This window comes from Colossoma macropomum, unplaced genomic scaffold (assembly GCF_904425465.1).
Source record: "Colossoma macropomum unplaced genomic scaffold, Colossoma_macropomum, whole genome shotgun sequence".
Lineage (NCBI taxonomy): Eukaryota > Metazoa > Chordata > Actinopteri > Characiformes > Serrasalmidae > Colossoma > Colossoma macropomum.
Genome location: NW_023494810.1, coordinates 10,196,390 through 10,213,049, shown reverse-complemented (window position 1 = coordinate 10,213,049; position 16,660 = coordinate 10,196,390). Strand labels below are relative to the sequence as shown.

The window sequence follows — 16,660 nt, the reverse complement described above, 5'->3', positions numbered from 1 at the left end:
ACCTGTAAGATAAAAAGTTCTCTATAAATATCTATAAATGTTTGTCAGTTGACATGAAAGGCCATATAGCATTTACATAAGCCTTTAATGACAATTGACATAAACCTAGATGAACAAAGATTTTCCCAAAAAGTGTCAGTTGTCATGAAGGCTGCTTTTATCCACTCTGATGTCATTTCACCTCAGCAAAAAGGCTTTATCAGTGTCTGAATGTTTATGTCAGTTGTTATAAAAGGCTTATGTAGGTGCTGTGTAGCCTTATGAATGCCACTCTTCTATAAAGTCAATAAAGTATTATTTAAAAAAAAAAGACTTTATCTCTTTGTTCACCTAGAAAGACAGTTGGTTGCCTTTTTCCTTTGACCTGAGTTTCGTTTGCCCTGAACTGTTGACTTTGGCAGCCCACACTCCACCTGACTGCGGGGGAAAAAAAATGCTATTTCATGGCTGAATAAAGTTTGTGTATCAGACAGAGACACATGACTTAAGTTATATCAGATAATGTTGCAGTGGAAAATTACTGGCAATAACCAAATTATCTGACTGTGGATGATTCAGATATCTTGTGGTGGGACAGGTCCAGTTAAATCAGCTTTGTCCGATTAAGGCACAGAACAGAGGTTTTAAAGGACTAGAGGAGTGGACAATACAGTAAAGAACAACAGCATTCAGACATTCTCTGGAGGCCTGTATGCAGGCATGACCTCGCCTCACGATCTTATCAAAAACACTCTGCTTGATTTCAGTGTGGAGATTATCCCACTTAATCCTGTTATGATTCCAGAACATCATCACCTGGAACTTTTGCAAATGCCTTTGATCTCACATCTTTCTGGTCACTCAGATCAGAGGAGCAGGCAGTTAGAATATTCCTTTTCTTCTTTCATTTCAGATCATTGTTCATTCTTTAGATGGCAAACAGGAACAGTGTCAGCTGTGTGGGTTCCTTTACAGTGAGTATGAGGCAAAATTGAGGAAGGGTGTTTTTCTGTTAGGGAAGTGCTGTATTTTTCCACTTGTTTGAGACGAAATGGAGAAAAACAACTTTGATATTTCTTTGCGCTAAGCTGCTTGAAGTGGTTCGAAATGATGTGGGTCTCAAAACTCCTGGGCCTTTGAAACAAGGGGTGCAGAGTGTTGGACAGGTGCTACATTCTCTACAATCCTGTATGGTTACTAACGTGCATCAGACATGAGTGTGGGAGCTGCTCAGAAGCAAGAATCATGCAGAAGATGTTAACTGTACACTGATAATCCGTAATGTGTCATTAGACACATGGCAATATTTGATAATAAGTTAGTGCTGCAATACACTGGATTGTCATCATAGACACTCTGAAATACCATCACTGTATTTCAGGTGAAAAGTTGCAGTTGCACTAATGACATCATGTCCATTATGATCAATGAATACTAAGGTTTCCATAAATTAATGAAGACTGCTTTGCCATTAAGACAGTGTATGACCACCACTCCAATATTCAGTCACACTGTACTGTAGAGCAGCACTGCTACACCACACCAAGTCTTTCAAGACAGCTGACACAAACCTACATGAACATTCATAAAGTCTTATTCCAACAAGCATCATAGCACTAACATTTAATGAAACAACATTAAAATGGACATAAACAATGCTTTTTCTGATGTCAATTATGAAAGGCTTATGTAGGTGTTGTGCAGTGTTATGATTGCTGCCCTTCACTAAAGTGTTACAGTACCACTTTACAGCTGGACTACCTTTATAAAGCATTTATGAATGGTTTATAATCCATGTGTTAATGGTTAATAAGCACCTTATAACACCTTCAAATCATTGATAAAGGGTTTATAATACATAAATTAACCATTTGTGACCTGCTGCTTGCCAAACAGCGAGCCCACATTCATCTAAACGGACAAAGCAGATCTTTCTGCACTGTAAAAGTCGTATTGTAAAAGTAAGTATTGTTACTGTCAAAATACTGTAAAATCTAATGTTAAAATAAAAAAGCTAAATGCATGTAAATAACAGTACATGTACTGTATTTTAACAGAACTAGAATGTAAATTCACAAAAAACAAATGATCACCTTTTTTTCACAGACATTTGTTTTTTGTTTTAATGGTTGTGATTGTTATGGTAAAGTACTGTATGTCATAATAATTAAGTAAGTAAAACATACTTTTATTGATAATTAATGGGTTTTTTCAATGGTGGGATTAGTTATCTTCATCTTCTCCATCAGTCAGTACTAAACCTATGAGTTTCATCAGATGTTTTTAATGACTTATTAATGTTTTTTTATGACCTAATTAATAAACAAATTTTATTTTTAAGGTTTAGGCCATTCATATAAGGGTAATCTTTTGGGGAAGTCATACCTTTTAAACTTCAACATCATGATATTGTAAACCGACAAAAGATTAGGTAGTTATTATGTAATTAAATGTTTATATAGGCACACATCAACATGTAATGCCACTGTATGCTTTCTAACACCTCCCTATACATTACATGAGATGCTTTAGGAGGGCGCTTCACACAGCTGTTGTGCACTGTTCATGTCCGCAATGCTTGCGATGCCGTGAGTAGCTGCACCTTGTGTACAACGCAAGCCGCTGGCGTCACATGATTTGGTTCGCTCACATACGTCACGCCTTTCTGGGGGAGGAAGTGAGTGTTGACAGAGACGTGATCTGGCTGAGAGAGAGGAAAAACTCACTGAAGTACTGCAGCTCACTGAAGCAGCGCTTATGAGAATGAAATACTGTAACAAAGCCTCGCAAATGGGAACTTCATTCATCATGAAATGTTGACATAATGTAAAGGTCATTCGTTTTCAAATGGTGTGAAGAAAATGAATTGATATGACAAGGAGAATCCTTGTTTCTACACTCATTGTCCATTTTATCAGCTCCACTGACCATATAGGTGCACTTTGTAGTTCTACAGTTACAGACTGTAGTCCATCTGTTTCTCTGCATACTTTGTTAGCCTGTTCTTGAGTGGTCAGGACCCCCACAGGAGCACCACAGAACAGATATTATGTGGGTTGTGGGTCATTCTCAGCACTGCAGTAACACTGATGTGGTGGTGGTGTGTTAGTGTGTGTTGCGCTGGTCTGAGTGGATCAGACACAGCACTGAACATATCAGTGTCGCTGCTGGACTGAGAACCAAAAATACCCAGCCAACAGCGTCCTGTGGGCAGTGTCCTATGACCACTGATGAAGGACTAGAGGATGACCAACACAAACTGTGCAGCAACAGATGAGCTACTGTCTTTGGTTCAAGTGTCTATGGTTCTGTATAGCACCAAAAAGGGTTCTTCCATGGTTACGATGGCAGGCTTGTTCCAGTGGAGAACCCCGTTTTGGTGCTATATAGAACCATTTACAGCACATTGTTCATCAATCTGAAGAACTATTTCACCATGCAAAGAACCCTTTAATCATGCAAAAGGTTCTTAAGTGTTCATGGTTCTATATAGAACCATTTTCTTTTCTAAAGGACTGTTGAAGAACCATCATTTTTAAGTGTGTTAACTTATTTCCACTTAGAAAATCAATGAAACGTCATCTGACAGTCTGACTTTAACAACCACTGACGGTGCTTCTCTTTTATAAATAGCTCTGCTCGTCTCAGCAGGTGCTGAAAAAAAGAGACAAGCTTTGATGGAGTGTGAAATGGCACGAGTACGGAAAACTCAAAACTACCAACGTCATATCATAATCCAACCAGAGCAACGGACCTCAGCTTAAAGAGCCAGAGATAGTTGCATAAGCAGGGTACGTGATCCTCTGACCTCTGGGCGACTTGGCTGCAATGCATGAAGCAAGTGGAAAAAGAGAAATCTAATAGCAGCGGCTGTTTTTAATACATTTGACACTATCAGAAAAAAACAAAAGAGTACTTGCTGAGTCAATTAGCTGATAAAATCTTTTGTACGTGTCTCTCGTGATAATCGGAGTGGTGTAGTAAAATTAGCTGGACTTCACTGCAGTAGTCTTCTCAAGGGCTTTCAGGAAGTCTTCTAACAATAACTAGAGCTTTAATCTTAGTCTTTAGAAACAATCAAATCGACTTTCTTGCAGTCATACAGCTCGGGTAGGCGTCCAGTACAAAATGTCCACAGTTGGTGAATAAACTACATGGTAAAAAGCATTTTATCACATTGCCTTAGTTACTTCCTCTTCTGAGCATAACAACTCTGTGTGGAATTGTCACTTTTATGACTTTGCAAATTAGAGACGTCAATGTTTTTATATGTAGTGTTCATGATCGTAAAATAGTGGAAAATCTGAAAAAAAACCTTTTCTTTGGGGACTATTTTGCTGTACATGCCCCCTCTGCCATGAATGGACTGGAATGTTTTAGACCAAAAATCATAAAACAATTATTGTGTTCACATGCACTCAATAATCCAATCATAATCGGATTTCTGCAGTTATCTGATTATTCAAATGGTCATGTAAACAACATACTCCTATTTCTTAGATCGGAGTAAGGTCTAGAAATCTGATTAAGAAATCAGATAAAGAGAGCTGGATTTTAGCTCAGTAATCAGATTTCTCAGTGCATGTATGCATACATGCATTTCTTTCGGATTTCTCAGTTTGTGCGTGTGCAAAAACATACGCGGTACCAGAAATAAGCACTTTCTGGGTGACGCTAAAACCAAATACATGCTTGATGAAATGAAGGATTTAAATATTCTTTATCTTCTAGATGATGTATGTTCATATTTCTTCAGGTAAAGTGGTGCGATGGTTTAAAAAAAGCCGCAGCATGAAGTTTGAGTTTTACATTACGTCACGTCTTCTTCTGAGTTTACTCGTTGATTGTAAAGCAGAAATCTGATTACTGTCTGACTCGCGTAGACTTGGAGTTTTCCCATTATCTGATTATGCGAGCGCATGTAAACGTGTTGATCGGATTACTGACAAAATCCGATTTTTTTGTAGTTATTGGATTATTAAGTGCATATAAACACAATGTCTCAGGCATCCTTTCTTAAGGGAGCTTTTAGAGGTGGATGTCTGGTTCCCATAACCACCACTGTGAGCAATTCCAACTCTCTAAGTTACTCTAGAAAAGAGCATTTTACACCACATCACTCTGAATGACTTTGTTTCTGAATAATACAGAAAAATCTGTTTCATTTTTCTTTAGTACCATCACAAATCTGCACAGAACCTTTTATTACTGGAATTATTGTGGTTTATTTTAAATATCTGTCATTGATTAAAGGTAGTACTGAAAAAATACATTTTGGTCATTTGTCTAAAAGGCTGAGTCGACACAAACTTGGTACACAGTCTGTCAGCTCATCTGTAGGAAGCAAAGTAAAGTGGTAATTAATGGCAGCTGAAATCTTCCAGCTCTACTCAGCTCAGCTGATCTTAGCTATAGTGTTCTGAGATCAGACTAAGGAGAAGCAACTGAGATGAATGATAGAAACCACATAATTTCATTAACATAGGGACGGACCTCAGCTGAGATACTGTTGAAACATAATACAGTATCACTTTGATAGGCCTAAACCTAAACCCAGCAGTCTAGAAATACTTCAGGCAAAATAACAGCAATGGGTGGTGAAACGCTTGCACACTATCTGTCCAGACGTTTGTAGACATCTGTTACTTCTGAAATGAAGGGTATTTATAGGGAATTTGTCCCTCTTTGCTGCAGTAACATTGCTGTGAGGATCTGATTGCAGTCACAAGAGCATTAGTGAGGTCAGGTACTGCTGTTGGATGATCAGTTTTGGACACTCGAACTCATCCCAAAGGTTACAAAGAACACAGCTCCACTGCTCCACAGGCCAATGCTGAGGGGCTTTATACCCCTCTAGCCAACACTATTCATTGGACATGGTGAGCTTTCTATGGAGATTATACAAGCTGTTTATATCATTGCTGTCGGAACAAAACCTTGTATCTTCAAAATAATAACTTTATAGGAGAAGGAAAAAACATACTTTACTTTGAATGCAAGTCAATGGAACCAGACATTTTTTCAAGTAATTTTGGGCCATTTAATTTGGTCTGTTTATCATGAAATTTACATACAATGTAAAGAACAACATTTTCAAATTATGCCAAAAACTCACAAACGACAAAAATGGAGATACAAGGTTATGTTCCGACAGCAACGATATGCACAACTGAAGGAAGCAGTCAGCACCATAAAGTAGCTGAATTCACTTATAAGATGCTTTTGGACATATAGCGTTGTGGCATGCGCCCATCCTCTGGCCCCGATGATGGCCATGAGAGCCGGCAGGAAGGCAGGATCTGAACTCCGAGCCCTGCAAAGATATCGGGGAGGGGACAAAATCTGCAAGGGAGTGGGGGACGGCCCGCGAGTCCCAAGCCCCACTTCCTCGCAGATTTCGTTCCCTCCCCGCTGTCTTTGCAGGGTTTCATCTGGGCTTGGAGTTCAGATCCTGCCTTCCTGCCAGCTCTCGCGGCCATCATCGGGGCCCAGGGGACTGGCACATGCCACAAGTGTACATACTGCTGTTGAAATAATGACTCGTATCATGAACGTTTTCTCCTTTATTCTTTTCTTCTTTATAAAAGGGTGTCACCAGCACAATCCTTTATCGATAAGGTATATCAACATATGTATCCATCCGAACCAAAATAAACCCGATTTTTTATTCTCTTTCACCACTGTGCTTCGACTGCACTCAGGGGAACAGTGGGGCGAGAGGGTCATATAAAAATACTATACAGAGAATAGACCTTTAATATTACACACTTTAAAAATACACAATATCAATGCATACATTAATTCAGAATCAAAAATGCATAGGGATGAACACAAGTACAGCTTTATAAAGCTTTTGTAAAATTCTCAAAGCCCACCTCGGGCTCGAATATTGCGTTTATAAAAACTTTATCCTTTTTTTTGTGTGTGTTATGGATAGCACACTTAATACTCACATGGAACACTGTCATGGTTATGAAAAGAGAGAAAAGGGTAAAAACGTCCGTCTTAGAGCGTCTGGTCAGTGTCCTGGACTTAAGCAAATGTGAACACTAGGCTGACAACATGGAGACGAAACCTTGTCCTCGAAACAAAATAGCAAAAGGAAGAGGGAGGGAAGGAAAGAAAGGGGAAAACAAGAAGACAAAAAATGTAGGGGGTAAGCTTTGGGAAGACTCCCAATATGATGGTTCTCAAACAGAGGCGGCAATTGTTCCGGCATGAATTCGCCGAATGTCTCCAGGAACAATGAGCGCTTTCTACTTTATTACAAATAGATCTGGCTTGCGCTTTCCAACACTGGGGTTAAGACCGCAGGGTGAGGAAATAATTCCACCTAATCCACAGATAATTGCAGAAGAAAAGCGTTCTGGCATGGGTGGGACCAGATTCAAGGGCCGAAAAGTGTGGTCAGGAATGCACAGACCACATCAGGAGCAGGGTCTGAGAGTATGAGCGAATGAACAGCATCAATCTTCCTGAAAAACAATGACGTAGCTGGATTTTGGCTCGTTTTGCTGATGGTGACACACACGCCTGGCATCTAAGAGACGTTTGCTTTTTTTTTATTAGGCAACTGTCCAGCTTCATGTGCCTTAGCTGGTCTGGGATGACATAATAAAAATGACATACTGCCATTGAGACGCTTCCATCTGGTGGTTTTGGAAGTCAGATGTTACAAGTTATGAACAAAACATCTTTCACTGGCTTAATATAGTCACACATCACCCGGATACGACAACACTGATCATTAGTTTCATTATGATCAGTGACGTGCTCTTATTTATTTGTAGTTTCAAATGGTTTTCTTCATTTTGGTCCTGATGTTGGTTGCACCAGCCACCTATAGTTAAGTTAAAGTTTGCACATCATTAATGCACCACACAAACTTGTTTTTACATTGAGGTTAGTTGCCACTAAATATTCACAGTTCCTTCCTTCACAAAGCAAGATTTTTTGACTTGTTAAGTTTCAGCTAATTCACATGTTTGCAGTGAAAAAAAAAATGCATGTCTCATTGTATGCAAGAGATGGCGGAATGGAGCTACGCAAATGTTGGGATGATGACCGCATTACTGAGCATCAGAGGAGAGTTTTAGTAGAGTCAACTGTTGATTTAAGGTGGCAAAAGTCTCGAGGATGTTCTGTACTATTTTATTTTTTGTTGTAGAACACTGGGTTTGTCTGGAATTCAACAACGAAATGTTTGGCATCCCAGGCTCTCAAAAAAATCAACATCCAATATATTCCACTGCTGTATTAGGTGACAAAAGTTGGGGAAACTCTTTGCAGCACCATAAAAAACAATGGAATATCCAGTTTGGTGTTGTTTGTCTATTGCAACAAGTAAAAGCATGTGCACATGCACTCCTATACCATCATGAATACTGGCTTTTGAACTGTGCATTGATAACAAGCTGAGTGGTCTTTAGCCCGGAGGACACAGTGTCCATGATTTCCAAAAAGAATTTCAAATGTTGATTCTACAGACCACAGGACACTTTTCCACTTCACCATAGTCCATTTTAAATGAGCTCGGGCCCAGAGAAGGTGGGGGTATTTCTGGATCCTGTTTATAGAGGATTATAGAATTAAATGAGCACTGAGTTAAGTATCCATTGTAATGTACTGTACTGCACTTATTAAATGTATTGTATTGTATTGTATTGCACTGCGCTGTGTTTAACTCTGTTCCTTTTTTCTCTGGGTATCAATAGGGACTTTTTGTTTCTAGCAGTATCTGAGCTCAGGACCAGCTTTCTCTCTAACCTACTGGTAACTAGCAAAGATACTTTCTCTAGATAGACAAAGCACTTTTTGTAAGTCGCTCTGGATAAGAGTGTCTGGCAAATGCTGTAAATGTAAATGTAGTTTCTTCTTTGCATTTAACTTGCATGTGTGGATGCAGCAATGAACTGTTTTCACAGACAGTGGTTTTCAGAAGTGTTTCTGAGCCCATGCAGTGATTTTCACTAGAGAATTGTGTCTGTTTTTAATGGAGGGCTGCCTGAGGGCCCAAAGATCACGGCCAGCAAATACTGGTTTTTGGCCTTGTCCCTTGCATACAGAGATTTCTCCAGATTCTCTGACTCTTTTAATGACATTATGTACTGTAGATGATGAAAAGCAAAAGTCCTTTGCTATTTTATGTGAAGAAACATTATTCTTGAATTGTTGCACTGTTTGATCGTGCAGTCTTTCATGGAGACTCAGCCTCTCTGGGATGCTTTTTTATACCCAATCATGTTACTGACCTGTGGCCAATCAACCACCAGGTGTATTTTTAGTATTATACAACTTTAATTCCCTAAAATTTCTCAGCTTTAACATTTGATATGTTGTCTTTGAACTATTTTCAATGAAAAAAGGGTTTAAATGATTTGCACATCATTGCATTTTGTTTTTATTTACATTCTGCACAGCGTCCCAACTTTTTTGGAAATGGGGTTGTACATTGAACATTCACCTTTGTATTACTGCATATGCTATGTGTTAACTAGCTATGACATTTATTAAGGATTGGTGGTGCAACCAAATTTAGTAGAATGACAGTTTTAAACTAAGGCCTCAGCAAAGACCCAACTTTAATCATTTGCATACAGCTGGTGCAACTCGGGCCAGCAGTACAGCTACACTGCACAGTTTGGAGCTGTCTGCTCTAATGCTCTCAAGAGCAGCTTGCTAATTAGGTAATGAGTTGAACCGAGCAGACCTCAAATCAGGACGTCCTCTGAGACTCGACCTCTGAGAGAGCCGGGCCTGTGTGTGGACAAAACGTGAGCTGACTATATGACAAGGTGCTTTTCAGGAAGGTGAGACGAAAATAAACAGGATGGAAACATCTACAATATTTGGCAAGCTTTAGCGGCCAAATGACGGCTTGGCCACAAAGCCCATTGTGAAGGGAAGAAATGTACCCTTGAGGTCTGAGCACACATGGCATATGGGAATGGCATAAGCCAGGAGTGTCAAACCTACGGCCTGGTGGAACAGCCTGGTTCTTATCCGGCACGCCAGATGAATTTAGAATCCATGTTCTAAATTAAAATCATATTTTGGACCATAATAATAACGTGATGCTCAAACAATCACTGATTAGCAGCTATCTTCAAGTGCTACTTTACAACAAACTTGCAGTGAGAACGCAGGCAGTAGTTCATCTGAGTTCTTAGGTGAGGAAAAGGTGTTTCAAAGGAATGTATAAAGTCTGATCCCGGTCATCTGGAGGGGGGAGCTGTTTTTATTTCAGTCTTGAAGCTTGGATTGGACTATAGCGAAGACCATACACGAAGTTCAATGCCAAAACTATTAATGAAACTCTCTAAGGTAAGCTAAACTTAACCTAGGTTAGTGCATTTGCTAAAAAATGTTATTATGATGTCTGACAATAATGAAGGTTGCAGATAACTTAAGTTAGATAGGTCAGTCGATAGCGCTCACATTTTTGTGAATCAAACATTCTGTTCTAAGGGAAATATTAATGCTCTCATATCCTTTGCACTCTTTGAGGTTAGATAAAAGAAGACCTTAGGGTGACCATGTTCTGTTTTTTTTTTTTTAAATAAGAGGACACTGGGGCAGCAGGGCGGCACAGGTGAGACTGTAGAAAGCAAATGTCCTGAACAATTTAGATACATTTTTAGATGTCATAAAAGTGGCCACCCTAGATGACCAGTTCTCAGAATCTAATGTTGCACCATCTTTAGGCTAGCTTTAGATGGTGAAACTTGCATGCAACTAGTTGCATGTTGTGAGTTGCAACATAATTCCCATGCAACTTAGCAGTTACAAGCACCAATAAAATCAAGTTACACACAATACATTCAGTTACTTTGCTAGTTAACTGTCCGGTTAACCATCTCCTGTTTTATTTTCTTGTCCACTGATCCAGTAAAATCAGTCGTTTTAAAGTATGTATGTTTGGTGTGATCATGTGACTTGTTATCAGCGTTTTCATTGGCTGTTTCATAAAACCTGTTTGACTACGTTGAGTTGCTTGCAACTGTTGTGACTGAGTTTCAAGTGAGTTGCAGGATGCTTTACGTTATGCTCAAGCGCAATCTAGTTGCATGCAAGTTTTAAGCAACTATTTCAAAGGTGATATTTATTTGATCAGTTTGTTCATTCAGACTGAACCTTTCAGACGACTATAAAATAAACATATTTATGAGGAGCTGTTGTATTATGAGCCTAGTAATCTGATTTAGTTTTTGGTGACGCACTTGACACCGGACCTAATACAATGCGGCCTGTTACCAAAAACAAGTTTGACACCCCTGGTTTAGATGCTACACTCAGCATTGGGGAAGAAAGAGCAGCTGGAGATCTATTCCTGTATCCAGTAGTAAAAACAAAAAAACAAAAAATGTAGCATCAAACCCCAAAGCAGGTTTTGTGCATGTGCGTTCGTACATTGTGATTTCTTCTTTTTTCTCCTTAAAGTGTGTCTCAGATTGTACAGCTGAGCTTATAAGGAATGAAAGTGTCTCATGCAAACCAAGAAAGTGCATTTAAAAAAAAAAAACAGAACAAAAGAGGACTTTGTGTTTGTTTCTTCTTTTTGCAGCTCGTCGTTTCACACAGTCGCTTGAGGAAGTGCGCAAGGCCAGAGCTGTGAGAAATGAATGTCTTCTTGTACAAGCAAAACAAAACGCTGGTACCACCTCTGTCAAATAAAGGAATAGAAATTCCACTGCCTTACATCAACATCAAACGCCTCTGAAGTCTTTGTTGAGGAATCAAACAGCACCTTTGTTACGTCTAGTTTTAGGCTGATCGCTTGAAAGCAGCAGGCAGTCTTCTTGTACATTGTTCTCTTTCACCTTTAGTCCAGCACGAGAAAGAGATGGAGAGAGAGACAGAGAGAGAGAGATGGAGGGTGAGAGAGCGAGAGAGGGAGATATGGAGACTGCAATATATATATACATACAATGGGGTCCAAAAGTTTGAGACCCTTGATAAAAATGTTCCTGTTTTGCATTCCTTTCTTATTCAGTACAAAATTTTTCGAGCTGGACTCCACAATTTTGTGCAAAAGCCTCTGAGGAGTAGATCGAATTCATCTGAGAGTTTCAAAGTTTCAATGGAAGAGATAAAACAAAAAAAAATCTGACTTTTTCATACACAGGTCTTAACATGGTCAAAATCCACTTTTCCAAACTTAGAAACGGTGAAAAAACTTATATTTCTTATTAAATATTTCTTACTTACTTATCAAAACTTTTCTTTGTTTGAAATTTGATAAAACTCTAAAACTTTTTTGTTTATTTTTCAGTTTAAGTGATCTCTTTTGGACCCCATATATATGTATATATATATATATATATATATAAAGAAAGAAAGTAAGAAAAAAAGAAATATTGAATGAGTGACTGTGTGAGAGAGAGAATTCGTTAGGGAAAGTGAGAAAGAAAGAAAGAGTGAATGAGTGAGTGAGTGAGTGCATGAGATAGAGAGAGAGAGAGAGAGAGAGAGAGAGAGAGAGAGAGACAGAGAGAGACTCAGAGTATGTGACTGACTGTGTGTCTGTCAGGGCTGATTTCAGGGTTGGGTCAGGCTGGACATGGCCCAACAAATTTTCAGTCTTGCCCAACCAAACAACTTGTCCTTTTTCTGGTGACTCAGCCATTCGCCAGAGTGGAAAAATACACGCTTTAATGAAAACAGTATCGATGACCAGGTTCTGTTTTCTGAGAGGGGACGGACATCACCGAAATGCTAACACTATTCACAATGAAGTAGAAAAGAGATCCAGGGTTCTTCCTCTTTTTCTGCTGTTGGACAAGAAAAGAATATTTGTTTTCATTAAAAACCAGACGACTCCATAAGCGCTGGACTGGGTTGAGTTCCTTGTTCACACTTCTCGTTTGTGTTGTTTTTCAGTGGTCCTCAGTCTTGGTTTCTCTAAGAGGACTGGCTCAAATCACTGCTTATAACAGAAGCCTAAACCTTTTGCTGTATTTCTTGAACACACAGTCTCATCGCCGTCCACTGATGTTTCACATTGCTATGAATGGAGTGTCCAACAGTTCTTGGTGATGCTGGTTTATAATTGTTGTCCTATCAAGTCCCAGGTTGGTGTATTGTCACAGGTCCATGGTGCTGGTCGTATGTTCGCGGGTATGGGCTAGAGGGGTCGAGAGGGAATGGCAGTCAAGTGGCTGACCCATACCTGGCTGACCAGCATTGGTCTGAGCTAAGGGGTTTCTGCTGATGACCAGCTCCAGTTTATCACCAGCTTCTGTGATTAGAGGCACGGCCAAGCAGCAGTCAAAGTCTCGCGTCCGGACATGATTCACCTGGGGAGGCGACATAGATACGAACGATAAACATGCTTTAATAACATCTTCACACCTCACAACTTGCTTTTTTGGATAAATTTGATTTTTGATTCAGACAGAATCCCCCTTATCACAAGTGTAGATGATCAACAAAGACATATTTGGTATCTGAAGTGCTTCTTTAGTTTTGCACTGGAGCTTAGAAGCAATAGAAGCTTGTAGCTACCAGGGCAGCATCGAGCAAACTGCAAAGGCTTATTCACACCATGTACATTTTTTGGACAGGAAAAAACGATGTGAATATTAACGCAGTGCAACCTTCACATCAAGTTCAATGCAATCCATAGCCTTTTTCTGCAGGCCCCCTAGTGGCCATTCAGTCGGTGGAATGAAAATCGGCTCAGATATTTTTAATTAATGCAATCAAATACAATATTTTTTAACAGTACCTCTTGTGCCATGCACCCGTACCATGGGCCCAGATGACAGCCGCGATAACCGGCGGGGCCCAAATCCAGAACACTGCTGTGGGACATGCGGGAGGAGGACATCAGCCAGCAAAGAGGGGATGACGACGCAGACGGCCACGAGAGGCACGAAGGCAAGATGCGAGTCCTGAACTCCGCCGCCCAGGCCCCGCCTCCTGTTCCACAGCGAGGCTGCTTCATTCCACTTTACGTTCGATCCAGATCCAGAGCGGGGGCGGTGACGGCGAGGCGGAACAATGAGCTCTTTTTAAAGGTGTTCACGCGTCTCTGTCGCCACCCCCCAATTCCGCAGCTCGTCCGCCTGGATTGAATAAAGGCAAATCAAAATGGCCTCACAGCGGGACTGGAGGCGGTGCCCAGGAAGTGGGGCTCGGGACTTGCGTGCCGCCCCCCACTCCCTCGCAGATTTAATCCTCTTCCTGCCGTCTTTGCAGGGTTTCGTCTGGGCTTGGAGTTTGGGCCCCGCCTTCCTGCTGGCTCTTATGGCTGTCATCAGGGCCCAGGGGACGAGCGCATGCCACACCTCTGTCATCAGATTAACTAGGACACTGTGATTAACTACGACAACTTCAGAGAAAAAACAAGCCTTGGCCAATTGACTACATTTGCATCATGTATGAATTGAATTTTTGGCCAGACATAACCACAGGCAACATTTCACTTCAACGACTGAGAAGACTAATTTGCATAAATAGTTAAAACAAATGAAAAAGTAACAAAAAAAAGGTTAATATATACAAAATCAGGGTCATTTCTATTGGGAGGTGTCTGTCCCAAACCCTAACCCCTAATTTACACTTGTGACAATAATACTCACATTTTCTTGCACATTTTTCAATGTTGCTCTTTTAAAGTGAAGTTAAAAGATTTAGATTTATCATGAGCTTAATTTTTAGATTAAAAAAAACTATTTTTAAAATGTTTTCATGTCACCACTGAAAAACTCTCAGTTCATAGGCAGAGCCTTATTTTAGCCATGCCCATGTATTTTAGAGCAAGAGGTGAAACTGCATCCCTGTCCCTCATGGCCACACAGTGAGCAGTTAGATACCATTGTTGTGTAGTAAATGTGTCCCAAAGACCAAAAATCAGTGAATAAATTAACAAAAAAGACAAACTATTAATTGCAATTATTCATATGATAATTAATCGTCAGCTAAAATTTCATGACTGTGGCCCAGAAATCAGTGAAGTAAACAGCTCAGAGGATCCTAGAAGTTAAATCAGTCTGACTTTAACAATACATTATGGTTGCAAATGTCGGCCCTGTGGTCTCTTTTGCAAAGGCTATAAAACCGCAAAGGAGAGGAAAAAACTGTCCACAAATATCTCACGTTTTGGCTGGACATCTACTCGCTGGACCTCTTTTTACTGTGAGTATTTATGGCTCTTTTGGTAACTTCAATAGGCAGACTTTATTAAATGTTGTTAGAGCTCGGTCTGAAACAGCACTGGGTTGAATTTCCTCTTTACAGCATGTGAGAACAAATGCACTGAAACCAGCTGCAATCAATAAAGCCTCTTAAAGCTACAGGAGAAAGTGTTATTGGACTCCAGTTCCCACTGATCTGACACAATCTTATTTCCTTGGGCTTTTGTAGGTTGTGGTGGATTTGCTAATATATTGAACAAGTTTATGGTATGCAGCGATTACAGCAGTCATATACACTATACTGCCAAAAGTATTCACTCACCCATCCAAATCAGTGAATTCAGGTGTTCCAATCACTTCCATGGCCACAGGTGTATAAAAACAAGCACCTAGGTCTGCAGACTGCTTCTACAAACATTTATGAAAGAATGGGTCGCTCTCAGGAGCTCAGTGAATTCCAGCGTCATACCGTGATAGGATGCCACCTGTGCAACAAGTCCAGTCATGAAATTTCCTCACTACTAAATATTCCACAGTCAACTGTCAGTGGTGTTATAACAAAGTGGAAGTGATTGGGAACAACAGCAACTCAGACACAAAGTGGTCAGCCACATAAAATGACCGAGCAGGGTCAGCGGATACCGAGGCGCGTAGTGCACAGAGGTCACCAACTTTCTGCAGAGTCAATCGCTACAGACCTCCAAACTTCATGTGGCCTTCAGATTAGCTCAAGAACAGCGTAGAGAGCTTCATGGAATCGGTTTCCATGGCTGAGCAGCTGCATCCAAGCCTTACATCACCAAGCGCAATGCAAAGCGTCGAATGCAGTAGTGTAAAGCGCCGCCACTGGATTCTAGAGCAGTGGAGACGTGTTCTCTGGAGTGATGAATCGCGCTTCTCCGTCTGGCAATCCGATGGACGAGTCTGGGTTTGGCGGTTGCCAGGGGAACGGTACTTGTCTGACTGCATTGTGCCAAGTGTAAAGTTTGGTGGAGGGGGGATTATGGTGTGGGGATGTTTTTCAGGAGTTGGGCTCGGCCCCATAGTTCCAGTGAAAGGAACTCTTAATGCTTCAGCAGACCAAGAGATTTTGGACAATTTCATGCTCCCAACTTTGTGGGAACAGTTTGGGGACGGCCCCTTCCTGTTCCAACATGACTGCGCACCAGTGCACAAAGCAAGATCCATAAAGACATGGATGAGCAAGTTTGGTGTGAAAGAACTTGACTGGCCTGCACAGAGTCCGACCTCAACCCGACAGAACACCTTTGAGATGAATTAGAGCGGAGACTGCGAGCCAGACCTTCTCGCCCAACAAGAGTGTCTGACCTCACAAATGCGCTTCTGGAGGAATGATCAAAAATTCCCATAAACACACTCCTAAACCTTGTGGAAAGCCTTCCCAGAAGAGTTGAAGCCTTCCCAGAAGAGTTGAAGCAAAGGGTGGGCCGACATCATATTAAACCCTATGGATTAAGAATGGGATGTCACTCAAGTTCATACGTGTGTGAAGGCAGACGAGCGAATATTTTTGGCAATATAGT

The 16,660-nt window shown here is 40.6% G+C and overlaps 1 protein-coding gene across 1 annotated transcript in view; it reads right to left on the bottom strand.

Moving 5' to 3' along the window:
* Positions 1-12,432: 12,432 nt before the first annotated feature.
* Positions 12,433-16,660, bottom strand: part of grip2b (glutamate receptor interacting protein 2b) — a 196,387-nt gene continuing 192,159 nt past the window's right edge. The window contains exon 24 of the mRNA XM_036559923.1: positions 12,433-13,274. Coding sequence (XP_036415816.1) covers positions 13,062-13,274 — 213 coding nt within the window. The 3' untranslated portion in view covers positions 12,433-13,061. The remainder of the gene's footprint in view (positions 13,275-16,660) is intronic.